Source organism: Candida metapsilosis (assembly GCF_017655625.1).
Source record: "Candida metapsilosis strain BP57 chromosome Unknown scaffold2, whole genome shotgun sequence".
Classification (NCBI taxonomy): Eukaryota; Fungi; Ascomycota; class Pichiomycetes; order Serinales; family Debaryomycetaceae; genus Lodderomyces; species Lodderomyces metapsilosis.
In genome coordinates, this window is record NW_027138160.1 from 2,619,596 (window position 1) to 2,645,962 (window position 26,367).

The following is a 26,367-nucleotide window of genomic DNA, read 5'->3' on the forward strand; positions in this document are numbered from 1 at the left end:
AACTACCATCACCAGCTATGTCCAATACAACCAACGACTATTTCAACAAACAAAGGGATATACTAATTCAAGAAATTTCAAACAACCTATCCGAGGTCTACACAAACTTGGAAACCCTAAATCGATCATTGAGTGAAAGTATACAAATTGGTAAAGAGTTTGATGATGTTGGTAGGTTATGGCGTACTTTTTACGATGGTATGAACAAGTTGAAAGAGGAAACTAGTACAGTGGATAATACCAATCAGGATGGTGAAGTGGCACAAGAAGAAGAGAGGCGGGTACAGGCTGGTTCTGAGTAGACAACTTATTTACGTAGTAAATTGAATAACCTTTCTGATTAACAATGTAGAACATAGCATATCACTTCTCTAGTGGAAACGCTTAACGAAGAGTAGTTATCCTCTACACAGCAGCGCCAGAGCAATGCTTCACAATCACTTTATTACAAAAACAACACTACTTTTGAAACACTATAAAAGTTTATTTGGCAAATGGTGGAAAAGGATGGAACAAAAAAAAAAAGTAACAATTTATACGATAGAATACTGAGATTAACCTGTTTAGAAACACTTGTGGTGAACAATGGATGGTCCAGATTCGTCGTATTCTTGTTTTGAGATCCACATTTGTTGGAAAGTAGACAATGAAGCCAAGATAGAACCACCGATCCAGACAGAGTATTTTCTTTCTGGTGGAGCAATGATCTTAACCTTCATTGAAGATGGAGCCAAAGCAGTGATTTCCTTTTGCATACGTTCAGCAATACCTGGGAACATAGTAGTACCACCAGACATGACAATGTTACCGTACAATTCTTTTCTGACATCCAAGTCACACTTCATAATAGAGTTGAAAGTAGTTTGGTCAATACCAGCAGCTTCCAATCCCAAGTCAGCTGGACGGAACAAAGCTTCTGGAGCTCTGAAACGTTCGTTACCAATGGTGATGACTTGACCATCTGGCAATTCGTATGATTTTTCAATAGCAGATGATTGTGATGAGGTTTGCATTTCTTGTTCAAAGTCCAAAGCAACATAACATAATTTCTCTTTGATGTCTCTGACAATTTCTCTTTCAGCAGTGGTGGAGAAACCGTAACCACGTTCTGACAAGATCTTCATCAAGTAGTCAGTCAAGTCTCTACCAGCCAAATCAATTCTCAAAATACCGTGAGGTAATGAGAAACCAGCGTAAATTGGAACAACGTGAGTAACACCATCACCTGAATCCAAGACAATACCAGTGGTTCTACCAGATGAGTACAATGACAAGACAGCTTGGATAGAAACGTAGAAAGCTGGAACATTAAAAGTTTCAAACATGATTTGGGTCATCTTTTCTCTGTTTGATTTTGGATTCATTGGGGCTTCAGTCAACAACACTGGGTGTTCTTCTGGAGCAACTCTCAATTCGTTGTAGAAAGTGTGGTGCCAGATTTTTTCCATATCATCCCAGTTAGAGACAATACCGTGTTCAATTGGGTATCTCAAAGTCAAAATACCTCTCTTTGATTGAGCTTCGTCACCAACGTATGAATCTTTTTGACCCATACCAACCATAATACCTTGGTGTCTTGGTCTACCAACAATTGATGGAAAGACAGCTCTTGGAGCATCATCACCGGCAAAACCGGCTTTACACATACCAGAACCGTTATCGATAACTAAAGCAGCAACTTCTTCTATAAAATGGTGTTAGTAAGTGACATCCATGATGGATCAAAGTTGATTGAGCTGTTGTGGAAACGGTGGGCTTAGCAAATTCTTTTTTTTTTTTTTCTGCTTGTGTTTCAAACTTCGACGTCGAACAAAGCAAAAAAAAAAAAAGGTCGAAAGTGCGTCCAAAATCAGAATGTTGAGATCGAGATAACAAATTTGCTAAGCAGATGAGATCCGTGATCAATCTTAGTGAATGTAGCAAGTGAAGTTGATTTCTGATTGAATTAGACTCTCTATAATTGACCCCTTTGTGTGATTCGATGCTTGAAGTTGATGGAATTTGCTTTTGTCGAAAAGTCACGACAATAGTTTGATTGCGGTTTGACTGAATCAATCAATCGACTCTAAGTCATCCACACAATTGCGTGCAATCATATCAATGTAAAAATTCATGGTATACACTTCTGGCTTCAGATCGGCTAATAAGCCAATCCCTATTGTTTCTGTCGAATTCGACAAAAGTCCACTTGATCTCGCCTTCAAAAAAAAGCAAGGACCTCAAATTCCTGCCCAATCAATCAATGATAATTAAAAGAATGTGTTAGTACATACCACCGTCCATTTTGTATATATGATTGATCTATTAAACTGTAAAAAATGCTTGATTATAATACAAGTTGTTATAAAAAAAGAAGTATTAGAAAAAAGTTTGTATTTTGAATGAGAACTTTTTGAAAAATTAAAAAAATTGGTTCGTTGGCAACAAACTAAAGAGAGAGGAAAAAAAAAAAGACGACGACGAAAAAGCAGGAGGTACTGATTTAATTAGTGTTACAAAACAAAACATAAAATATTATTTTTGTTCACAAGTACACTACCTCAGCAATTAGGGGGGGGGAGAGAGATATATGTAAGCAACAGCTCGCCCATTTATCAATCAGCATAGATGCTGATTTCATACGATTTCATAGTTGAGTAATATGGACCTGAGTAGAGATTATAGACTCTAACTTCGTTGAATTTTGTTTGGAGGCGTAAGAATGAGATCAATACGCGCTTCTAAGATTTATTTTTTTTTGCCACTTTTTTGCTTTGTCTTTTGAGGACTCGACTCGTATTTCTCATACGACTGTGGGCTCACAACCTAGTTTTGCACTAGAAGCGTCATCTCTACTCCCACACTGGTGTTCCTTGTTTTTGTCCGGATGACTACAGCTGCAAAAGTTGAGAATCGATTTGAGTCGCGAGTTTTGAAAGTTTGAACCGAGTACACTACCTGCAAATGTATAACATCGGCTTTTACCTAAAGCAGTCACGAAATATTTTTCACAGGCTATGCTATGCCATGCCATCAATTAAAATCTGTTACGGAATGAGCTGCACAATCATCGACCAGCAGAGGAAGAAAGATGCTAATCTTCGCTGGACGCACCAGTACTTCAGTTTAGTTCCGTCCGCTAGTTTTCAAGGGACATAGAAATCGACTACGCGATGCGCTCTCTAAACTCTACTTGTCATAAAGACAAACCTGCCCCACTAGCATGATACATGTATATACTTGATCGTTTTTTCATTGTAATTTTTTGCCACCACCATACAAATCAAACGAACTGGCTAAGTTGCAAAACCGGCGATTACGTCGGAGTTTAAGGAAAAAAAAAAAATCAATGACGAAAAATGGCTTTTTGTGACTTCAATGTGGAAGGTTGGAACAAACTTGAAACATAGAGTCCACCTATTTCGTTGAAGAGAACGGCATGGGATGATGGCTATGTATAGAGAGTGGATGCCACCAGTTGAAACATTTGTTGAAACGTTTCTCTAGAGAAATGAAATGCAACGTATGCAAAAGCACCTTTTAATCCCAATTTATCTATGAACCTTTCCAATCACAGTGCCAATGCTCACCCATACATTCTCTCCTTTTACCTCCTCTCATCTTTTCCTCTTCCCCTATTCCCATCTACAATTGTTGCTCTCTCCATACAGATAAAGTTTTGGGTTTAATGACGCAGTGTCGCAAACTAATTTCTTGGCCCATACAAAAGGAGGAAAATGTGACATTAACCAAAAATAGAATTTCTTTTTTTGTTTTTCCTTCTTTGAACAAAAAGTAAAAAAAAAAAAAAAAATCAAAAACCTGGTGAGAGATCAAACAAACCTCGCCCCCTCTTTATCAATTGTGGTTTACATACACACACGCATCATAATCATCATCGTCACTTGACTCATCTTATAATTCAATACATTTACCAAGTGATTTACACCTAATTACACTGTACATCTGAAACACTATATTACCACAGTTTCCGCATTTTACGTTCGCATAACAAAAGAATTACAACCCCAATTAAAAATCTACAATAATGTCTTCATCAGTTCCATATGATCCATATATCCCTAACCAACAGACTGGAGATCAATCCAGGACTGCCGCAATACAAGCTGTATGTATCCACTTTGATTCCGATATTCGTCATATTCTTCATACTAACTGAGTTACTCTAGCAAATCGATGACACTGTCGGTATCATGAGAGACAACATCAACAAGGTCGCAGAAAGGGGAGAAAGATTAGACTCAATAGAAAACAAGACTGATAATTTGGCTGTCAGTGCTCAAGGATTTAGAAGAGGTGCTAATAGGGTGAGAAAAGATATGTGGTGGAAAGATTTCAAAATGAGAATGTGTCTTATCTTTGCTGTCATTATTGTCATCATTGTTATTGTCGTTCCTATTGCTGTTCATTTCAGTTAGATTTCATTCCCCCTCCCCGCCCTTTCTTCCTTCCTGTTATAATTTTGATTGCCTTTTTTTACTTTTATGTTTGGTGGATTTCCGAATAGTGTGTTTCCTTTAAGGAGTATATAAAGTTTTATAATCTTGATATTTTTTTCACACTTTTCAATGCTTTCGCTTAGAAGTAAAGCTGAGACCCCATCTCTTACTTTGTCAAGATGAAGAGGTGTTAAAAAGAAGTCACTTTCCACCAGAGTCAATTTTCTTCTGCCACTTTTTTCTCTCTCCAATAAATTCACAGAAAAAATCAGAAAAACAACAAAATTCAAGTTCAAATATCGTCTGATTCTTTACTTTGCTTCTTCACCATTGCAACAGATTTACACACCCAGAGACATATCGAACATGTTCAAGACCTTACTCAGATCATCTTCAATCCCAATCCGTGCTTTTGCTAGACCAAGCACCTCGGCTACTGTATCACCGCTTTTACGTGCATTCTCAACTGTAACCCCACAACACTACAGAGCTGACAAGGACTCTCATGCTTACAAATACTTGCACGAAAAGACCCCAATTGAAACTAAATTTACTGAAGAGCACGAATACGTGAAGTTGTTTGATGATGACTCTGCCTTTATTGGTATTACTCAATACGCAGCACAAGCATTGGGTGATGTTACATTTGTTGAATTGCCAGAGTTGGGAACTAGAGTTGAAATTGGCGAAACTATAGGTTCAGTGGAGAGTGTTAAGTCAGCCAGTGAGATTTATAGTCCTGTTAGTGGTGAAGTTATTGGTGTTAACGAGTATTTGGAAAGTGAACCAGGTTTGTTGAACCATGATCCAACTGTTGAAGGATGGATTGCTCATATCAAATTGGATGATCCTAAGCAAATTACTGAGAGTGAAACCTTGTTGACCACCGAAGATTACTCCAAGTCTTTAGAAGAAGATTAGAGTGCGGAGCTACAGTTTATGTAAATCTCTTATAAATATAAGTTCATTTTATTTATTTATTTATATAAATGTATATCTGTAAAATTAAAAGCTTAATTCAGATTTGGTTCCTTTAATCGTACCCAAAACGCAATCTGGTACATACTTTGGAATGAAATTATCTTCATGCAACATTTCAAAACTTTCAGTGGCATCTCTACCAGCAAAGTTTGCAATTGAAGCAGCACCACCTGGATGATGATCCAAAAATCCGGTTAAATCAACAACAACATTCTTGATGATACACCAGCAATCCTTTTTTGTGTTGTGCTTGGCAACTTCTTCGGGAGTGAATTCCTTATCTGGAATGGAAAATGATTTGGCTTTTTTTGGTTGTTGTTGTTTCGATGTGGTAGGTGCTTGCTCTAGTTTAGATTGGGAACCACCATTGGCCTTGCCATTTGAATCACCTGTTGCAACCTGTGCACCTTGATTCAAATCAATGATTATTTTGTTGGAATTAGGATCAACATGCAAATTAATCATATTCAATCTCTGAGTAGCATTGTTTCCTGAACCTTGAGCACTATCAGATTTACTCAATTTTTGCAACTCATAACTACATGCTTCATCTGCTGCCAATCTTCCGTAAACAACACATGCTAGTAAGGAAGATCCACCTAATCTATTGTGCCCATGAACACCACCAGCAACTTCACCAGCTGCATACAAACCCTCGAATGGAGTGTCGTTCTCAGTAAGAACTTGCGATTTATCATTGATTTTAACCCCACCCATGGTAAAATGCAAGACTCTGGTAATAAATGAAACATGATACTTTGCATCTGGCTTGTACTCAAATGGAGTAGTTGGGAAAAATTTCTTCCCAAAAGGATCCTGAATTTCACCTTTAGCTGCTTTGTTGTAAGTCGCCAACTGTTGCTTCAAGTGCTCCTCGCTACAACCAATTTCTTCACACAATTGTTTTCCAGTAACTGTTCTCATCAAGTTTCTTTGGGTGTAATGTTTGATATGGAACTCCAACTTCTTTTCTGACTCTTCACTCAAAACCAATCTAATGGGGCAATTGCCGGCTTGGTTTTGCTTTTCCATTTCTCCCGAAACCCAGTCTCTAGTTCCCAATTCATCAACAAATCGATCTCCTTTACCATTCAACATGATACCTCCTTCTCCACGCAATGCCTCAGCACCAAGGAATAAGAAACGTGGTTGTGTTTTACCTGCAATGACGTCCTTGTCATTGAAATCAATCAATCCTGTAGGGTGAACTTGAACTTTATCCATATCAATACCAACACCATGATTCTTCATGATAATCTTTTGTCCGTCTCCAGTTGCATGGACACCATTGGTCGAAGGCAAATCAATGATATCAGGACGGTATTTACGTAATAAACTGTTTTTAGTGAAATCGGCAGCATACCCACCGGTTGACATAATAACAGGTCCATAAACTTCTGATTTAGATTTGTCTTGTAAGTTCTTGTACTTTACACCAACTACTCTATCATCACCTTCCTTGATCAAGTCAATGACTTGACAGTGCTTCAAAATTGCTACTCTGTCTGGTTCATCTTCACTCAATTTTTCCAAAGTTTCTAACAATCTATAAGTAATGGCCATTCCAGGGAACTTGGAATCGTGGCCACGATGTGTACGGGGCTGCGAATGACCACCTAATCTCAGCACCACAGTTAAATCTAATCCAAACACCTCCTGTAACCAATGAACAGCATCGGCTGAATTATAAGTCAAAACTTTAATCAAGGCAGGGTTTGCTCTATCTTTTGCTGTTTTCAAAGTATCTTCATAAAATTTATCAACTGAATCATCAATTTTCAACTTTGTTTGCGTTCTCGTTAAAGCTCCATTGATACCGGACGTTGCTTTACCACTATTTCCGGATAAGAATCCTTGCTTGTCTAATAAAACAACATTGGCTCCACGCAAGTAGGCTTGATGTGCAGCTGATAATCCGGCTAATCCACCCCCTACGATGACAATTGGGTTTATTGGTAAATCTGACATTTTTGAAATAGTGTGTGGGTGTTTCAAAAAGTGGGTTTTACAAAAAAAATTGGTACTGCTCTGCTTATTATATAGTGGGCAATGATTGGTGCTGATAATGCGCGCGCTTTTTATAAAAAGGAGGAGAGAACCAGTATGATTCTGAAAGAATCATATTTTATTACACAAATTTATAACAAGTTAGGAGCTAGTGTTGTTTGGATGCAACGTTAGAGGTTACAGATAGGGTTAAGCTAGGTAGAAATTCTGCGCGTAGTCCACTCTATGACTAGGGTTAGTTTTGCATTGAAAATCAGGTGTTTTCTTCCCCAGGTTTTTCTTTTTCTCCGTTAATCGATCTCCACAAAATTATGTGATTGCTGGTAATACTTGCCGAGGTAAAAAGAAGGCACACCTGCTTCGTATCCAACTGAGATTACATCGAGAGAAGTCAAAAACTTCAGTAAAAGGGGGCGGGGGCTGTAATTTTTCTTGCTTCTCAGTGGCTTCAGATAAGCCTTTGACAGTAATTTTTATGTCTGATTCACGTGACCCAATTCCGAGGAACAAGATAATTTTTTTGTTTTTCGAAAAGTCCGATGCGTCTACAGATTCCTAATTAGGCTGAAAATGTCTGAAGTGAAATAGAACGTACAAAATTGAACAATCCTTTCCCCACCTATATGTACTGCGGCTCGAAAGGAAAGTATTGCCGTTTATAGAGTTGTTTACCGGGCTGCAAAAAAAAAAAAAATGGCTACTATAAAGCCACAACTGCTTGATACAATCTATACATGGGATATGTACTGCAACGCAAACGTAACGTCGTTAAATTGAGCCTCATTTGCAACCAAGATATCTTCATTATTTGCCAACTTTTGATGATTCAAATGGTTCCAAGTTGTAGCATCACCATACAACATTGCTGGCGCTTTGATAAATTGACCCTTGTCCTTCTTGCATCGCTTGCAATGGTAGGTATCATGCGTATCACATTCGGTGTTGGGCTGATACATAAACAACTGTTTCAAGTTATCAGCACTGAATAATCTCTCAACATCCTCTTTTTCATCAACAACACAACTACTCAATGACATCTTCATTGATTGTCGTTGGAAAATTTTCTCCTCGATTGTTCCGGTTGAAATGAAACGGTATATAAAGCAATCCTTCTTTTGACCATCTCGCCAAACTCTTGCTAATGCTTGCTGATCCAGCGCTGGATTCCAATCTGGATCAATAAGAACCAATCGATTGGCACCAATCAAGTTGATACCACATCCACCTGCCTTTGATGACAACAAAAAGATAAATTCCGAACCATTGGGATCATTAAACCTATCAACCAATTTCTGTCTTTTGTTGATATTCAATGTACCATCTAACCTCAATGCGCCATATTTCTTATGACGGCACATTTTTTCAATCAAGTCAAGTGTTTGGGTATAGTTTGAAATTAAAACAATCTTATCATCGGTCTCACGATGAATCTTGTTCAAAAAACGCTCCAAGATTAAAAATTTACCACTGAACCATGTTTGCACTTCTCTATTACGTCCAGTGGCCTTAATAGAAGATTCGTAATCCTCCGGAATTAAAGCTTCAGATCCTTCTACATCATCAGGGAGGTCTAACAAATCTGGATGGTTACAAAGTTTCTTCAACATACCAATAGCTTTCAATGGTTGAGATCCAATTCCCTTTAACAATTTCTTGATTTCCGGTGAGGTGACGAAATGGTTGTACAAACTTATTTGCATTGGTGACAACCCAGTGAACAAAACGTACTCGTACTTGACTGGCAAATACTTGGACAAGATATCATTAGTACGTCTAATGATGAATTTTGACACCAATTGAGATAATTCTGTCAATTTAGCATCTCCCTTTTCACGTTCTTTATCAGTTGCCTCAGCATCTCTACCACGTAAAATTGCATTTTCAAAATTCTTTCTGAAATCGTTCCTCGTACCAAGATATCCTGGATTAGCAAAGTTTAACAATGAGAAATATTCCGATAAATCATTTTGAATTGGTGTACCAGATAAAATCACTCTTCTTTCACATCTTAACGAGTTCAATGCGGTGAATGTTAACGATTCTCCATTTTTCAACCGATGTCCTTCATCAGCCAACATTAACCCAACCTCAGTACCAGCTAATTTATCGACATTTCTTCTCAAGGTTTCATACGATATAATCAAAACAGGACGAACAATATTTCTTCCCTGTGCAGTTGCCCATTGATGCAATGCAGCACCTATTTCATTGGACTTTGTGCTTTTCCCATCAATTGCCAATGGGGTCAATACCCCTTCACCTAACCATTTAACAATCTCATTAGCCCAATTACGTACTAATGATGAAGGACAAACAATAATACATTTTTCAATAGTTCTTTTACCTCTAGGGGATTGTCTAAGTAGTGTCCACATCAATGCAAGACACTGCAATGTCTTACCCAACCCCATCTCATCCGCCATAATGCAACCTTTAGCTTTAGGATCCATTAACCCAGCTGTACAACGATAAAGAAACTTGACACCAGCAACTTGATGTGGGCGTAATATTTTGGCTAATTTAGGATCAATAACAACGGGCACATTGGGATACTTTGCCAACTTCTCTTCAGGGTTGGTCACTATACCCAATATTTCGGCCAAAGAACGATGCGTCTTTCTTCTCTTTGCTGGTCGTTCCTCAGTTTCCAGGTTCATTGACGTGTCAGACAGATCCAACTCCTCTATTTTCTTCTCCTCCTCTGGCGTCTTGGGTATCACATCGACCGTTGGGTCATACAAAACTATGGCAAATTCACTCATGGGGTCGTGAAGGGCGCGTGGAGGAAGTATAGGCCGCACCCTTGTACCCAATGGAGGTGGAGGGCCACGTATCATTTCATCCTTCTTGGCGTTCTCTTTACTAAAAGGAACGGTGAAAGATCGTTTGATCTTTGTATCGATGATATCGCGTCTTCCATCACTATTGATTGATCGTGGAAGTAACGCGCCAAACCTTTTGCATTTAACGACTTCACCTGTCTCATTGACATTTTCATCATCTGTAGCTGCATTTCCAAAGTCATCCACTGCATAGTTTGTTGCTTTTCTTGATGAACGTACTGGTCGACGCGACATGATGCCTGGTACTGTCTCCAGGCGCGTCTTGAATGGCACTTGGAAAGGTTTCGAAAGTCTCGTAGCAGAGTCATGAATCTTAGGTGGTCTTTTGTCTTTAGGAACGCCTGCACCTGAGCCTAAGGGGGTAGTGAAATGTGTTAATGGTTTGCGTACTGCCATGTCTGATTATTGCTTGGTGTAGTTTGATAACGATCTAGCTGCGAATTTTCCAAAATCAAAACAAAAAGAAACAAAAAGAAAAACAAAAAGTTCATCTCTTTAAAGTGAGGCTACCAATTGATTGAGAGATTTCAATCACCAGTTCCTCCTCAACTCGCAATCAACTCAAATGGATCAAATCCTATCCAAAGCTTCAAACCAAGTAGTCTCATTTGCTATACGGTCCGGTATATCAATAGCATCGGGCTACGCTATCAAGACTATCTCCACTTTTGTTGACAAGATACCAGCTCTGCAACAACAACGTCTTTCCAAGCAACGACGCAAACTCAAAACAAAGATTGAAATCATCAATGTTACTATAGATTTGATTAAGCTTGCTGCTAGTCGGGGAAACACTGTATTGGAATCAACGTTAGAATTGATTGATGATTTGCATACTCAATTTGCTACTTTTGACGAAGGAGTCAATGATATTACCGCACAGTTGTCAAGTGCAAACACTAAAGAAAGTGTCAAGCGAGTCGAAGATTACATGCATGACTTAATGGTGGAGATCAATGATGCAATACCTATTTTGAATTTGTCCTTGATAACTTCGGGGATAAACCTCAATGGCATGACTAACTTCAATGCAATCTCACCAGGTAGACTACTACAAGCAGCAAATTATTTGAATGAAGGTGGTGAATCAATAGGTCCAGTCTTTGATTTAGTCGTCTACACTATCTTTTACAACCCCAGTCGAATGAAGTACATTAACGAAGGCGATGGTATTGATACTTCGGTGGATGAATTGAGTTGCATAACATGGAAGGAAACATTTGCCAGAAGTTCAGTACAGGTGACAAATAATGGCAAAAGTGGTGAATTCAAGTACACTTTGAGTATTGAGGAAGATTTCAATGATGGCAGGTTCCATGATGATGATGATGCAAAGCCAGAAGTGAAGAAGTACAATTTGGAATGGGTGCAAAGCATGTTTTTCACGGCATCTGGTAAATTGTTAAAACTAGAGGAACGAAATTTGCCAGTATTGATTTTGAAGATAGTTGATGGGGATAAAGAGGAGTGGATTGCATTAGGCGAACTCCGCCTGAATGAATTTGACGATGATGATGATAATGAGGAGGAGGAGGAGGAAACTGCTGGTAATAAGATTACCCAACAACAAATCAAAGCTAGCTCGTTGTCCTTACTAGAGTATATCATCAGATTAGCCAGGTTGCAACAAATCGAAAACAAAAGCATCTTGACCATACCTGATGAAGTGTTGAAAATGTATCTACATGATCAACTGACAAGTGCTGACTTGCCCAAATCAATCTCTCAACGGAATAAACATGATGCTAAATTGAAACAGACTGAGGATAAACTAACCATGGATTCAAATATAGCCCGGTTGAAGAATCTAGAAATTGAAAAGTCAAAGAAGTAAAAATACATCTTAATTAATCTTGAATCACTGTAAGCTCAATCTCTACTATAAAACCAACAAGAATACATTCTCATAAATCTCTATATAATTACACGAAGCACGAAAACCGAAATGAAAAGCGTTAAAAATAGAAACAAAAACATAAAAAAAAGATTCCAACAAGCTAGTACCAATTCATTTAATCATTAAACTCGTCACAAAGGTCCTCTATCAATCACTTTGGAGTATTAACCAACGGTGCCGCAAAGTGCTGAAATAGTGGAAAATCTTCTCCAATTAAACCCAGATGTGTAGCATCAGGTTTAGATTGGTTCAAATCACTGATAGAATTGTTTTGCGAAGATAATGGCTCGTTACGAGATGAGTTAGTCAGGTCAGATCCCATTACACGCTGACCACCATTTTCTAAATCACCTTGCTCTTTACCGGGGTAAAAATCTCCTGGTGTTGTTAAAACCTCTGTTAATTGTGGTCGCTGTTGTTGCATGTTGGCATCTTGTTCTCCTCCTACATCTCCATAATTAAAAGTTCCATCACCAAACTGGTCAAACCCATTTTCATCGAAAAATGATTCAGTGTACATCTCACTTTCAATTTTGGACAATTGAGATCCAAATTTACTAGCCCCTAGTCCCGTCTTACCGAAATGATGATGCATAGTGTTTTGCTCTTCACTATTTTCAGTACCAGTATAGTTAAATTCATCAATACTTGAAGGGGGGTATGCTGTAGAAGTGCTAGAGGAAGGTACACCGCCATTAATGATTGTATTGTTGTGGTTGTTATAGTTGTTTCCCATAAAGTCAAAGGACCTAGCTGATGAGTTGGATGCTATTGACAAAACACTCTCGGGCCGCTTTGGAGCTCGCAGGCTTTGATTGAAATATGTGCTCTGTGTGCTGTTGTCAAAACTACTACCAAAATTGATATTATGACTCGATTCTGTTGCCGACGGTAGCGAGCTGTTCAGATCTGTGTTTTGTGTCGCTAGCAGCGGTCTAACTGGAGTAGGCTGATGTGGAACTTGATCTCTGCTATTTGTAGGAATTCCCAGCAATGGTTTATTTTCATTATCAAAACTTGGTCCACCAATAAGTGGGAAAAGAGGAAACATATGATCAACAACTTCAAAACCAGTCGGACTTGGATTGGATTGATCTGGGCTAAAAGTTGAACTTCTTTGTGTTGAGTTGTCTTGTTTAACACGACTTGATGGAGATTCGTTTGAATGAGGTGAAGAGTTGTTAAATTGGGGATTCCAGTTACTTCCGCCTTCATTGAGTGCAGGATTGGACCCATCCACATCTCCTTGGTTGTTGAACAAGTCAAATAATCCTTGCTTGGTTTCAAAAGGCATCAAGATATCTTCAATGACAAAATTGTCACTGAGTTCTGGATTTTCAAGTTGTGTTTCATGTGGAGGTACAAATCCTTGATTCAGTTGATCTTGAGAATGGTATCCTGAGTTAGAAGCAGCAGAAAATTCATCAGCTGACGATTTCTTTCTTGAAGTTTTTGACCTTTGTCGCGTTGGTAATGAGTTTGATCTTTTCACAATATCACCATCCAATAATGCCCTCATTTTCACTGGGTCTGTTTCTTTATTCTTCTTCGTTGATAAACCTACCCCCAGGGTAGGTCCACAAGTACAGTGACTCGTTTTATGGCAAGCACAACCTGTTTCATGAATAGAATTAATTGAAGTGGATGATGCTGAACGAGGTAATTTGGTCTTCTTCCCACAAGTGCAACTAACATGGACACTTTTCTGCTTTCTGTTTTCTCGACAGTGATGGCACTGTGAAGCAGGACGACCTTTTGGCTTAATCATGGTCAACGGTTGATCAGTGTGGGTACATGTAGTCACTCTGTGACCTCGTATACAACGATCACAGGCATACTTGACCCCATTAATCAATACCATTTCCTTTATGAAGCTGTGCTTTTATGAATGTATAGTTTTATAAGGTGTTTTTTTGAATAGTTTGTTGTGTAGAATGTCTTCTTGCCAATTATTAATGATCAAAATCTAGCGGAAATTTGAGCCAGTATATAGAGTGAGAGCGAGAGACAGAGAGAGAGAGAGAATGTGAATAGGGAGAACAAAAGCGAAAAAAAAAAAAAAAAAAAAAAAAAAAGAAAGTCGTGTATAGATGACCAATGGATGTGACTTTCTCGTAAATCCCTACACACATACTTAAAACAATGAGGCACAATCTTCATAGCGATTACGTAGATAAGTTCCTCGGTTATATAGATTCTATCTTGGTAATGGAAAGAAACTGATTCTCTCTGAGATACTAATTTCGCATACAACCATATTTGATGGTTTTCCGGTGCGGTGTTCTCTTGCCCAGCAAAGTCCCTCTACTCAAAGGGCGTGTACCTGAGTAAAGAAAAAAGTGTGTTCATAACCCTCAAAGGGAAAGCCGTATCCACACACCCAAATTGAACAAGATATCAGTGGAAGCATCCTCCGAAGCAAAAGTAGGAAGAAAGAATTAACTGGGCTCGACGAGGGAGTCAGGGACTCTTGCCATGTGTCTTATCAACTAGGATAAAATTATGTCTTGTGCATCATCCGTTTACTTTCGTATGGCTTTCCAGCGGTACACAAAGCGGGGGCGCCTTTGTTTCATTGCCTTTCTACGTCGATCCTTTTTATACCCCCGAAGTATCCGCGAGCAAGCAACGCGTTTAAAGTTCTTGTTCACATTACTAAAAGAGAAGTTTCCGCAATATAACTTCTCCTAATATCTTAAATAAAATGCATTCAAAAGTCTCTATTACAAAATCTAAACAGAAAACAGTCCTCATCCAATCTCTATCCCTCTCTCAAAACTTGGCATCCTTAAAAGGTGGACTAATCAATGGTTGGTAAACATTTCTAAACAATTTATCCTCAGGAACAAACCTATTGCTAAAGTTCCTGACATCAACATATTTTTCATTCAATTGATCAATTGATGTAACTCCCAATAATCTCATATTCATAATCATTTCATCTTTTAAAATTTGCATAGCTTTTATAACACCCTCATCTCCGTATGTAGACATTGCGTAAAGGAAAGGACGTCCAATACCAACTCCCTTGGCACCTAAGCAGATTGCTTTCAATATATCAGTAGCTCTCCTAACACCACCATCAACATACACTTCAAAGTTTTTATCCAATCCACGTTCTCTCAAAATTGGCATCAATTCAATAAGAACTTCAATTGGTGCTCTAGAAAATTCCAATTGACGACCACCATGGTTACTCAATATGATACCTTGACATCCATGTTCAGCTGCTAAAATTGCATCTTCAACACATTGAACACCTTTTAAAATGATGGGCATTTTGGTGATTGATTTGAAAAATTTCAAGTCTTTCCAATTCAATCCAGTGTCTATAAATGATGAAATGGCTCTTGCTGCACCTTGCGAACGATCAGCATCATCACCTTCTCCTTGGACATAACTCAAATCACTAACATCCTTAGATCTCATATCCTTTTCACGTCTGCCCAATTGTGGTGCATCAACAGTGATGAATAAACCCTTGATACCTCTCTTCTCAGCATGTTGGATTAGTTTTTTGGAAATTTCCTTATCAGAGTTGACATATAATTGAAACCATTGAGTTTGTTTGTCAGTGGCTTGATCAACAATCTCATCAAATGAACATGAGGCCAATGTCGGTATCATTTGGATAATATCATGTTTATCAGCTGCTCTGGTCAAGACTTTTTCACCATCTGGATGGCCCAATCTTCCCAATGCAGTGGCAGTCACGTAAAATGGTGCTGATGTGTTTGTACCCAACATGGTAGTGGATAAATCAATGTTGGTGACATCAACCATAACACGAGGTTTGAAGAATATACGTTGATAACTCAAATGATTTTCTCTCATTGTAATCTCATCATCACAACCAGATGAATAATATGCCCAAGCAATCTTTTCCATGGTATGTCTTGCAACAAACTCAAAATCATTCAAGTTGTAAATTTGACCCAAATCAGGTTTCTTTTCAACTCTCTTGAGACGTTGTACTTCTTCTTGTGGAATTGGCTCTCCATCTTCATCAAGCATAACCTCTTCTTCCTCGTCGGCATCGCTAGCTGCAGTAGAGCTTTGATCTGGAGTTGGAAGTGGATCTTTATCATCTTGCTCATCATACTCAACATCAAATTCATCAACCACATTGCCACTAGATTTGCCAACACTTTGCTGTGGTTTCTTTTCTGTAGTCTCCTTCTTTTTCTTGACAACCTTCTTTACTGGTTGGTTAACTCTTTTTTCAACTTCGCCTTTATGGTATTTTGGTGCCAAGTATTTAGACAATGTGTCCAGCGGATGAATAGGGTCAAATGCTTTTGTTGCATCTTTACCTGCATATTTCATAATAATACCAGCTCCACCCGGATGTTCGTCAACAAAATCCGACAAGTCATAAGCTTTGTCATGGATAATGACCCAACAATCTTGTTTGGTATTGTGTTTAGCAACTTCTGTTAATGCAAGCACCATGTTTGAAGAATAATTTTGTATGTGTAATGTGTGGATGTGATAAACGTGTTTTAACTAGGGACTCCAGCTAATTATATATATTCAATGAATATCAAAGAAATTTGGAGTTGTAGCTTTTATATCGGGGTTGTATTAAATTGTGTGGGGGAGAGAGAGAAAGAGAAAAGAAGAAAAAACAATCCAATAAACAGTGTCTGATTTGTTATCTCTTGCCTAATCGGGAAGATAATTCCGCTAGATCGGTTGTAGAATAAATTTTGTGTCTGATAGATCTTTCAGACAACTGGCGGAAACCTAAAAATAGGAAATAGAATAATATTATAATAATAGAATAGAAAAGAAAAGGTTGGCGACTGTTTCTAAATTCTGGTCTGTACGGAGAGAAAGTAAACCTGCGAAACCTAAGCGAAAGAGTTTGAGGGGAGCACGGAACTAGCTGCAATGTAATACATTTTATGTATGTTTTTTTTTTTTTGGACACTGACTTTTAACGGCAATTTTTAAGTTTGCGTTGGCGCTAATGTCAGCCTGTAGGTTAAGCAATGTGTGGAAGCAAGTGTTGACTGATACATAAATAGAATTCCGGAGTGGTCTTCTGCATTAATGAAACAGTTTCTTCAGAGCTAGCGCTTGGTAATTATTATGTCACACTTTCATGCAAAATATAAATCCTTCAGATAAGTCCATGTTTCTCCCTCTTCTCGTCGCTAGTAAGTTCAGCTAAATAGCCTTTGGACTACACTGTGGTCCTCGCACATTCGCCATCTTCTTGGCTAATTTAATTAAACGATCGTTCCAGAGCTCTCAACACAAAAAAAAAAAAATTTTGCGACCATTTTGACACTATACGATTGCAAAATGTTTTTACGAGCTCTGCTAACTCATACTTAAAGAGATTGAAAAGAAGTTTTGAGCTTCTTCAACTTGAGTCTTTTTAGCTTTCATTACTCGTTATGAAATACTTGTTCCTATTATCTATACCAATTGCCATCTATTCAATTTCGTGTTCCTTGTACTATAACTGGTTGCCCACAAACTTTCGGTTTGACAAGAATGTTCTCCATCGATTAGTGCAAGGTTCTATCAAAGAGCACCCAAACAACATTACCGAATTGATGATTGACTTGGGTGCAAAGATCAGCGTGGAATACCCTGGTCTTGTCAATGAATTGAACTTTAACGATTGGGTTTACAACAATGCAGGTGGAGCTATGGGAACAATGTTTATTCTCCATGCCTCGATATCTGAATATTTGATCTTTTTCGGCACTGCAATTGGAACTGAAGGTCATACTGGAGTTCATTTTTCAGAAGACTACTTTATGATTTTACAGGGAGAAGAACGGGCTGCTTTAGCAGCGAATTTAGAGCCAGAAGTGTACAAGCCAGGTGATTGTCATCATTTGATAAGAGGACAAGTTAAGCAATATGCTATGCCTGGGGAATCGTGGGCTTTGGAGTACGCTCAAGGATGGATTCCATCGATGTTGTTCTTTGGGTTCTTGGACACATTCACTTCGACCTTGGACTTCCATACCCTTTATTTGACTTGTTATTTTACTGGAAGGGATATGTTGAAGAACTTATTTAAAGGAAAGTTTTAGCTGCAAAAGAGGAGATCATATAGCTTTGCATACGTCAGAATAGAGTACGTCGTGCGTCAAAACATCTTTTATTTTAGTGACACAAATACCACAGTAAAACGCGTCTATAAGTTGTTCTTTTTTTTTTTTTTTTTTTGCCATCCACCTTGTTTCCTTAAGAATGATAAATAACAAGAAGAGTCAGTGATGCTAGCACACTGATGTATAGCAAGAAAGGCCAGACGTAGAGTAAGAACGTATCTTCCAGTTGAAGACTATCTTTTCGAAGCTCAATATGAGCTTCGAAAATCATATGCAACTTTTATTATTTTAAAGCGAAAGATTTTCTGCTGCAATACACTACCCATTTCAAATTACCGAAATGCTTCTCAGACTTTCGGTTCAAATGGAGTGGGGGAAAGTGAAGATGTGGATCACGCGTTCTTTGTACCTGCGGAGTATCTTATTAAATGCAGCAGTTTTAAATATGTACACCTCTTCAGTGGCAAGAATAGAGTACTAGTGTAAAAAGGTCTCCTACATTTCTGAAACAAGTACGGTAGTTTCAAAAAGTTGTAGTGACCAAATCACTTCTCTGAAACAAATAACTGCTAATAGCTCTAAAGGTAAAAGCCCAATGATTGTATTGTTTGAGCTTCTCGTATCTAAATGTGTGTGTGTGTGTGTGTGTGTGTGTGTGTGTGTGTGTGTGTGTGTGTGTGTGTCGTATTTCTTTGTCCTGAGTTAGTGTCGTGTCATATAACTTTCTTTTTAGTTTATTGACAACACAACAACAAACAATTCTTTTTTTTTTTTTTCTTTTTGGCGTCCTCCTTTTTTGATCTAACAACAAAAAGGGAAAAAAAAAAAAAAATAAAGAGAAAAAAAAACTACAAAGTCCCTTTTAAACAAAAGACTAGATCACCTTTTAACTTTACTTTCAAGTCCTATCATATATCGATACTAATCTACTATTCTAAAGCATGGTATCATTGTACGATGTAGGGACCACCTGTTGGTACCCAGATGAAAAGTTGGGGTGGATAGGAGCCAGAGTTGTATCCAATAAAAAGGAAGGAAACAAACATGTGATCAAGTTGGTTTCTGAACTGGATGAATCACGGGAGTTCACTGTGGAAACAGAGAACCTATCTGAAGATAACGAAAAGCTTCCGCCTTTACGAAATCCTCCTATTTTAGAAGCAGCAGAGGATTTAACCAGTTTATCCTATTTGAATGAACCTGCTGTTTTACAAGCGATCAAATTACGTTATTCACTGTTGGATATTTATACATACTCGGGTATTGTTTTAATTGCCACAAATCCATTCCAAAGAGTTGAACAGTTGTATTCACAAGATATCATCCAGGCTTATGCTGGTAAGAGAAGAGGAGAATTGGATCCACATCTTTTCGCTATTGCGGAGGACGCTTATAGATGTATGAAAATAGATGGCCAGAATCAAACCATTGTTGTTAGTGGTGAATCAGGTGCTGGTAAGACGGTGTCGGCCAAATATATTATGAGATATTTTGCCTCTGTGGAAGAAGACTCAGACCAAGCAATGGGTACTGAGCACAAAGCTGACATGTCTGACGTTGAAAAACAGATATTGGCTACAAATCCCATCATGGAAGCGTTTGGTAATGCCAAGACTGTTAGGAATGACAACTCATCTCGTTTTGGTAAATATTTGGAAATCTTGTTTGACGAGTCAACGTCCATTATTGGTGCCAGAATTAGAACATATCTTTTGGAAAGATCCAGACTTGTGTTTCAGCCTGCAACTGAAAGAAATTATCACATATTCTACCAAATTTTGGCAGGATTGGATCCAGAACAAAAGAAAGAATTGGGTTTATTAAGCGCTGATGATTATCAATACACAAATCAAGGAGGATTCCCCAAGATTGAAGGTATAGATGATGCCAAAGAATTTCAGATCACCAAAGATGCCCTTGCGTTGATTGGAGTTGACGAAGCAAAACAGTTTGAGATTTACAAAATCTTGGCGGCTCTTTTACATCTTGGTAATATTGATATTGCTGCAACCAGAAATGACGCACATTTGTCAAGTGATGAACCAAACTTGGTTAAAGCTTGTGAGTTGTTAGGAATTGATGCAGCAAATTTCACTAAATGGTGTATCAAAAAGCAAATTACCACCAGATCCGAAAAAATTGTGACAAATTTGAACCACAATCAGGCCTTGGTTGCAAGAGATTCTTTTGCCAAATACATTTACTCTGCATTGTTTGACTGGTTGGTCAGTTATACCAATTCTGATTTGTGTCCCGAAGAGATTGCTGCAAAAGTGCATTCATTCATTGGTGTGTTGGATATCTATGGGTTTGAACATTTCGAAAAAAACTCTTTTGAACAATTTTGTATCAACTATGCTAATGAAAAGTTACAACAAGAATTTAATCAGCATGTGTTCAAATTGGAACAAGAAGAATATATCAAGGAACAAATTGAATGGTCATTTATTGATTTCGTTGATAACCAGCCATGTATTGATGTTATTGAAAACAGAATGGGTATTCTTTCCTTGTTGGATGAAGAATCAAGATTACCCGCTGGTAACGACCAGTCATGGATTGAAAAAATGTATCAAAACTTGGATAAGGAACCTACAAATAAGGTTTTCAAAAAGCCAAGATTCGGTCAAACAAAGTTTATTGTCAGCCATTATGCTTTGGATGTTACTTATGACATTGACGGTTTTATTGAAAAGAATAGGGACACTGTAGGCGAGGGCCATTTGGATGTTATGAAAAACTCAACCAATGAGTTGCTTCAAGATCTTCTTGCTACTGTTGAAAAGAATGCTGCTGAGTTGGAAGCTAGTAAAGCTCCGTCAAAGGGTAAGATTGCCAACAAGAAACCAACATTAGGTTCCATGTTCAAGAACTCATTGGTTGAATTGATGAAGACAATCAACTCTACAAACGTACACTACATCAGATGTATCAAACCAAATGAAGAAAAGAAAGCATGGGAGTTTGATTCCTTGATGGTCCTTTCTCAATTGAGAGCTTGCGGTGTTTTGGAGACTATTAGAATATCGTGTGCTGGTTTCCCATCTAGATGGACTTATGTTGAATTTGCCGATAGGTACCATACTTTGGTTCATTCCGATGATTGGATTAAAGTGATGAGAGTCGAGACTACCCAAGAGTCGGTTACCGAGCTTTGTAATCAGATATTGAGAGAAAATGTTGAAGATAAAGAAAAGTATCAATTGGGTAACACCAAGATCTTTTTCAAAGCGGGTATGTTGGCACAATTTGAAAAATTGAGGACCGACAAGATGCATAGATCAGCGGTGATGATACAAAAGAACATGAGAAAACGTTTCTATAGACAAAGATACCTTGACATTAGACAATCACATATTAAGTTGCAAAGTTTGATTCGTGGTTATGAAAAGAGGAGAAAGATTAAAGAAGCAAGAGAAAGAGCCGCTGCTGTTATGTTGCAAACATCAATGAGGGGATATTTGGCCAGAAAGAAATTCCTCACTACCCTCAACTCCGTTGTCATTTTGCAAAAATCTATTCGTGGTTTGCAAGCAAGAAAAGCTTACCAATCATTACGTGCGGAAAATGCTGCATCAATCATTCAAAAATCTTGGAAAGGATATCAAGAGAGAAAGAAATTTGTCAGTACAAGGAAATCTGCAGTTGTTATTCAATCAGCTTTCAGAAGGCAATACGCTTATCGTGACTTTAAGGCTTTGAAGGCGGAAGCCAAATCACTCAACAAATTACAAGAGGTTTCTTACAAATTGGAAAACAAGGTTGTGGACTTGACCCAATCCTTGGCATCCAAGATTCAAGACAACAAGGCTCTTATGGAAGAAATTACAAACTTGAAAGATTTGTTGAAACAACAAGGCCAAGCTCACGAAACTTTGAAATCAAGAGAACTCGAGTTCAACAACAAATTGGATGTTACCAGTGCCGAACATAGAAAGGAAGTTGAAAGCTTAAACAGTGAGTTAGCCACCCTCAAATCTGAATACGCATCTGCTGAAGCCAAGATTGCTGAGTTATCCAAGGAACAAGCAGTATTGAAACACGAAGTTCAACGTACTCTTGAAGAATTGAACAATGCCAGAAACGATTTAGTCAAACGTGACACAATTGAAGTTGATTTGAAGGCACATATTGAACAATTGAAAGCCGAATTGGCTCAGCTTAACAATCCCAAAATTAGGGGTGCTGTCAATGGGAACAGTAAGCGTCATAGCAGTGCTGTGGCGTGGAACTCTCCTAGTTCTCTTGATAATCCTAGACCGGTATCAGTCATTGCCGTCTCTAGTGATGGTGACGCTAATATTGATGATATTAATGATGAATTATTCAAGTTATTGAGAAACTCACGCCAATTGCATCGTGAAATTGTTGAAGGATTACTTAAAGGTTCCAAGATTCCTACTTCTAATGTTGCTGCTGATTTGACTAGAAAGGAAGTATTGTTCCCATCAAGAATCATCATTATTATCTTATCTGATATGTGGAGATTGGGCTTGACTAAAGAGAGTGAAGAATTCCTTGGTGAAGTTTTGTCAACTATACAAAACCTTGTTTCTACATTGAAGGATGAGGATGTCATCTCACACGGTGCCTTCTGGTTATCAAACACTCACGAATTGTACTCATTTGTTTCCTATGCTGAACAAACCATCATTTCAAACGACAACTTATCTCATGAGATGAGTGAAGATGAGTTTAATGAATACTTGAAATTGGTTGGTGTTGTTAAGGAAGACTTTGAATCATTATCATACAACATTTACAACATGTGGATGAAGAAAATGCAAAAGGATTTGGAAAAGAAGGCTGTTTCAGCTGTCGTCATTTCACAATCCTTACCTGGGTTCATGGCTCCAGAAAATTCACCATTTTTGAGTAAAGTATTCTCCAGTGGTTCTAGTAGTTACAAAATGGATGACATTTTGCTTACATTCAACTCGTTATACTGGTCAATGAAGAATTACTGTATTGAAGATGAAGTTATTGTCCGTGTGATTACTGAAATGTTGAGATTTATTGATGCGTTATGTTTTAATGATTTGATAATGAGACGTAACTTTTTATCCTGGAAACGTGGTTTGCAATTGAATTATAATGTCACGCGACTTGAAGAATGGTGCAATTCTCATGATATTGAAGAAGGTTCCACATGTTTGATTCATGTCTTGCAAGCAGCCAAGTTGTTGCAATTGAGGAAAAACACTAGCGAAGATATCGACATCATTTATGAAATTTGCTTTGCTTTGAATCCAGCACAAATTCATAAAATCGTTGGTGCTTATAGTTCAGCAGAGTATGAGACACCAATCGCACCAGCTGTGATGTCGTTGGTTGCAGCAAAGACTAAAGAGAGTTCAAGTGATGAGATTTTCTTGCAGGTGTCTGCTGATGGACATTTCGAAGATCCTTTCAGAGACATTGATGTGAGACCTTTTGCTCGTGTTGAGGCTTATGTTCCTGCTTGGTTGAATTTACCTGTTATTCGTCGTATTGTTGAACTAGTTGCAAAGAATGCCTCCGTTCAGGCGACTGTACTGAATAAAGCAGAAGATGGTGTATAGAGAGTCTTTTAATTTTAATAAATAGCGGTTAACTTTTATTTACAGAGGGTATCTATCTATTGTATAGACTCGTTTGTTCCTTTCAATTTCATTTGTAAAGCATGCACTCCGTGCTTATTAATCTCATCGTCAAGTAAATTATAAACCAACCGGTGTCTCGCAGGTAAGTTTTTCCCATTGAATTCTTCACTTTGCATCTTGATATAGAAATGGGACTCAGTTCTATTGGAAGCACCTTGCATTCCCGCGTGTTTGGCATGTTTGTGAGAATCATTTCTTATTTCGAGAAATGATGGGTGGAAAGTGGCTTGTAGTTTGGTCAGAATGGAGGTTTCTATGGGGCCCATTGTTGATGGAGTTGATGATGACATTTTTCTAAGTACGGTTCTGAACATACGAGGAGGGATGTTGGTGGTGGGGCAGTTGTGGTCTTGGTGATCTTTGGTGGTGTTGTGATTATGATCTCGTGTTTTTCGGAAATGCGCGATCTGAAAAAAATATGTCAATGAAATCTAAGATCTCTTTCGGTTGGTGATTGATTCCGTTAAATGTTCAGATCTACTCAGATTTTGAAAGTTCCTGTACCACGGGTGACTGTACTTCCGAATGTCACATCCATACGCTGCTTCTCCCAGACATGTGTCGGGAAAAATTCCACCCCCATTGAAACTGTTGATTTAGAATATGATGAGTTTGAAGCCAACCCCGACAAATCACCACTTGTATTCCTTCATGGCTTATTCGGCTCAAAAGCAAACACTCGAACAGTAGCTAAGCAGTTAAGTGAAAGACTCGATAGGAATGTGTACTGTCTCGATTTACGGAATTTCGGATCGAGTCCTCATAACAAGAGATTGGATTATCCTAGTCTTGCTGCTGATGTTGAAACTTGGGTTGCTCAGCGTGATTTCAAACAAAAGCCGATTCTTATTGGTCACTCAATGGGTGCAAAGACTGCAATGGCTGTTGCCTTGCGTAAGTCAGATGTACCGAAAATGGTGGTTAGTGTGGATAATGCACCCATCACTTTTGGCAATACCGATTCTAAATTCAACAAGTATATAAATCAGTTGCGTTTGAGTTTGGAGAAGTATCATTATACTAACATTAAAGACGTCGATGCCAAGTTGGCAGAAGTGGAACCAAATAAAGTTATTCGACAATTTCTTTTGATGAATATGAGACGTGGTAAAAAAGATGAACCAGTGACTTCGAAAATCCCCTTGGATATTATTGGCGATGCTACAAGTAAAGGGTTTATAGCTAGTTGGCCATATAGTCCCAGTGATGGGAGGTGGACTGGTCCGGTGCTTTTCATCAGAGGTACAGAATCGCATTATATCCCCGATGATGTGTTTCCCGAAATTGCTCAATTCTTCCCCAATTTTGAAATCAGAGATATCAAATGTGGTCATTGGGTGATTAGCGAAAAGCCAAATGAGTTTATGGATATTTTGTGTGAGTATATAGACCGTATAGAGGATGAGTAGAAGGGACATAAAAAAAAAATTATTAGACACAAGATTTAACATCATCTACTTGTCACTAACTTTGGTGGATTTATCATTGACGAAATCTCCATAAATGTCAAAACGTCTTTGATAATGGACTGGAATACCTTCTCTTGCGCTAGTCAACGCATCTTTATCCAATTCGGCATACAAAATCTCTTCGCCTTCACCAGCCTCAGCTATAATATTACCAGAAGGGTCAGCGACTAAAGAATGTCCATAAGCTTGATATCCGCCACCTTCAACATCTCTAGCTGGAGAACACAACACGGTATATAGCTCATTATCAACGGCTCTTGCACGAGCCAATAAATGCCAGTGCCTTGGACCCGTGGTTGTGTTGAATGCGCCTGGATAAAACATGGCAAATGAATTGTATGGACTACGAGATGCAATTGAGGCCAATTCAGGGAATCTGATATCATAACAAATTCCAAGTCCTACATTTCCAAATTCACCCAATTTGAAAACTGTGGCTTTATCACCAGCGGTCAATGTCAATGATTCTTGAAAAGTGATGCCATTAGGGATATCAATATCAAACAAGTGAGCTTTACGGTGTTTAGCTATGATTTCACCTTGAGGCGAAAACGTCAATGAAGTGTTGTATATCTTATCCGACGATAATTCAGGAATCGATCCTCCAATGATGAATATTCCATGTTTCTTCGCCAACGATGACAATAACTTGGTCGTTTCTCCCTCGGGAATGTTTTCCGCATAGTTTCTAAACTGATCAACAGCGTAAGGTGAGTTGAAACATTCGGGTAACATGACAAGATCGACCTTGGGTTGTTTTGAAGCTGCTTCTTCAATGTATTTGGTGACCTTGGCCAAGTTGGCTGACTTGTCGGCGCCTGCCTTCAATTGTAAGAGTGCGACCCTTAAGGACTTGGATAATGGTGATTTCAATACTGGGGTAGTCATGATGGTGAGGTGTGGGGGGAGGGGAAAGATTGTAGAGTAGAGGAATTATTATTTTGTATTTTGAATTTGTAATCGACAAAAGCGCTTAAAAGCGGAGCGCACAAAATTTGCAACTGGTGCCGCT

General features: G+C 38.4%; 14 protein-coding genes across 14 annotated transcripts; 7 read left to right on the forward strand and 7 right to left on the reverse strand. All coding sequences in view use genetic code 12, as the record gives it.

The window, feature by feature from the left end:
- Positions 1 to 17: 17 nt before the first annotated feature.
- Positions 18 to 302, forward strand: DAD1 (Dad1p; the record flags this gene model as incomplete). The annotated part of the gene is made up of 1 exon (XM_067691519.1): positions 18 to 302. One exon carries the CDS (start codon positions 18 to 20, stop codon positions 300 to 302), a length of 285 nt encoding a protein of 94 aa, XP_067549876.1.
- Positions 303 to 563: 261 nt separating this feature from the next.
- On the reverse strand, positions 564 to 2,283 carry ACT1 (actin; the record flags this gene model as incomplete). Its single annotated transcript, XM_067691520.1, has 2 exons — positions 564 to 1,684; positions 2,274 to 2,283. The coding sequence occupies 2 exons, from the start codon at positions 2,281 to 2,283 to the stop codon at positions 564 to 566; spliced, it is 1,131 nt and encodes a 376-aa protein (XP_067549877.1).
- A 1,744-nt stretch (positions 2,284 to 4,027) lies between these two features.
- I9W82_002643 (SNAP receptor) lies at positions 4,028 to 4,418 on the forward strand (the record flags this gene model as incomplete). Its single annotated transcript, XM_067691521.1, has 2 exons — positions 4,028 to 4,108; positions 4,170 to 4,418. 2 exons carry the CDS (start codon positions 4,028 to 4,030, stop codon positions 4,416 to 4,418), a joined length of 330 nt encoding a protein of 109 aa, XP_067549878.1.
- A 387-nt stretch (positions 4,419 to 4,805) lies between these two features.
- Positions 4,806 to 5,360, forward strand: GCV3 (glycine decarboxylase subunit H; the record flags this gene model as incomplete). Its single annotated transcript, XM_067691522.1, has 1 exon — positions 4,806 to 5,360. One exon carries the CDS (start codon positions 4,806 to 4,808, stop codon positions 5,358 to 5,360), a length of 555 nt encoding a protein of 184 aa, XP_067549879.1.
- An 84-nt stretch (positions 5,361 to 5,444) lies between these two features.
- Positions 5,445 to 7,388, reverse strand: OSM2 (fumarate reductase; the record flags this gene model as incomplete). The annotated part of the gene is made up of 1 exon (XM_067691523.1): positions 5,445 to 7,388. The coding sequence occupies one exon, from the start codon at positions 7,386 to 7,388 to the stop codon at positions 5,445 to 5,447; it is 1,944 nt and encodes a 647-aa protein (XP_067549880.1).
- A 767-nt stretch (positions 7,389 to 8,155) lies between these two features.
- On the reverse strand, positions 8,156 to 10,666 carry RAD54 (DNA-dependent ATPase; the record flags this gene model as incomplete). The annotated part of the gene is made up of 1 exon (XM_067691524.1): positions 8,156 to 10,666. One exon carries the CDS (start codon positions 10,664 to 10,666, stop codon positions 8,156 to 8,158), a length of 2,511 nt encoding a protein of 836 aa, XP_067549881.1.
- Positions 10,667 to 10,835: 169 nt separating this feature from the next.
- I9W82_002647 (uncharacterized protein) lies at positions 10,836 to 12,104 on the forward strand (the record flags this gene model as incomplete). Its single annotated transcript, XM_067691525.1, has 1 exon — positions 10,836 to 12,104. The coding sequence occupies one exon, from the start codon at positions 10,836 to 10,838 to the stop codon at positions 12,102 to 12,104; it is 1,269 nt and encodes a 422-aa protein (XP_067549882.1).
- Positions 12,105 to 12,318: 214 nt separating this feature from the next.
- CUP2 (Cup2p) lies at positions 12,319 to 14,028 on the reverse strand (the record flags this gene model as incomplete). The annotated part of the gene is made up of 1 exon (XM_067691526.1): positions 12,319 to 14,028. The coding sequence occupies one exon, from the start codon at positions 14,026 to 14,028 to the stop codon at positions 12,319 to 12,321; it is 1,710 nt and encodes a 569-aa protein (XP_067549883.1).
- A 911-nt stretch (positions 14,029 to 14,939) lies between these two features.
- CYB2 (Cyb2p) lies at positions 14,940 to 16,619 on the reverse strand (the record flags this gene model as incomplete). The annotated part of the gene is made up of 1 exon (XM_067691527.1): positions 14,940 to 16,619. One exon carries the CDS (start codon positions 16,617 to 16,619, stop codon positions 14,940 to 14,942), a length of 1,680 nt encoding a protein of 559 aa, XP_067549884.1.
- Positions 16,620 to 17,572: 953 nt separating this feature from the next.
- I9W82_002650 (ERG2 family protein) lies at positions 17,573 to 18,223 on the forward strand (the record flags this gene model as incomplete). Its single annotated transcript, XM_067691529.1, has 1 exon — positions 17,573 to 18,223. One exon carries the CDS (start codon positions 17,573 to 17,575, stop codon positions 18,221 to 18,223), a length of 651 nt encoding a protein of 216 aa, XP_067549885.1.
- A 962-nt stretch (positions 18,224 to 19,185) lies between these two features.
- MYO2 (myosin 2) lies at positions 19,186 to 23,805 on the forward strand (the record flags this gene model as incomplete). The annotated part of the gene is made up of 1 exon (XM_067691530.1): positions 19,186 to 23,805. The coding sequence occupies one exon, from the start codon at positions 19,186 to 19,188 to the stop codon at positions 23,803 to 23,805; it is 4,620 nt and encodes a 1,539-aa protein (XP_067549886.1).
- Positions 23,806 to 23,861: 56 nt separating this feature from the next.
- I9W82_002652 (uncharacterized protein) lies at positions 23,862 to 24,200 on the reverse strand (the record flags this gene model as incomplete). The annotated part of the gene is made up of 1 exon (XM_067691531.1): positions 23,862 to 24,200. One exon carries the CDS (start codon positions 24,198 to 24,200, stop codon positions 23,862 to 23,864), a length of 339 nt encoding a protein of 112 aa, XP_067549887.1.
- Positions 24,201 to 24,353: 153 nt separating this feature from the next.
- Positions 24,354 to 25,295, forward strand: I9W82_002653 (uncharacterized protein; the record flags this gene model as incomplete). Its single annotated transcript, XM_067691532.1, has 1 exon — positions 24,354 to 25,295. The coding sequence occupies one exon, from the start codon at positions 24,354 to 24,356 to the stop codon at positions 25,293 to 25,295; it is 942 nt and encodes a 313-aa protein (XP_067549888.1).
- A 45-nt stretch (positions 25,296 to 25,340) lies between these two features.
- NIT3 (putative hydrolase) lies at positions 25,341 to 26,243 on the reverse strand (the record flags this gene model as incomplete). Its single annotated transcript, XM_067691533.1, has 1 exon — positions 25,341 to 26,243. The coding sequence occupies one exon, from the start codon at positions 26,241 to 26,243 to the stop codon at positions 25,341 to 25,343; it is 903 nt and encodes a 300-aa protein (XP_067549889.1).
- Between the last annotated feature and the right edge of the window lie 124 nt (positions 26,244 to 26,367).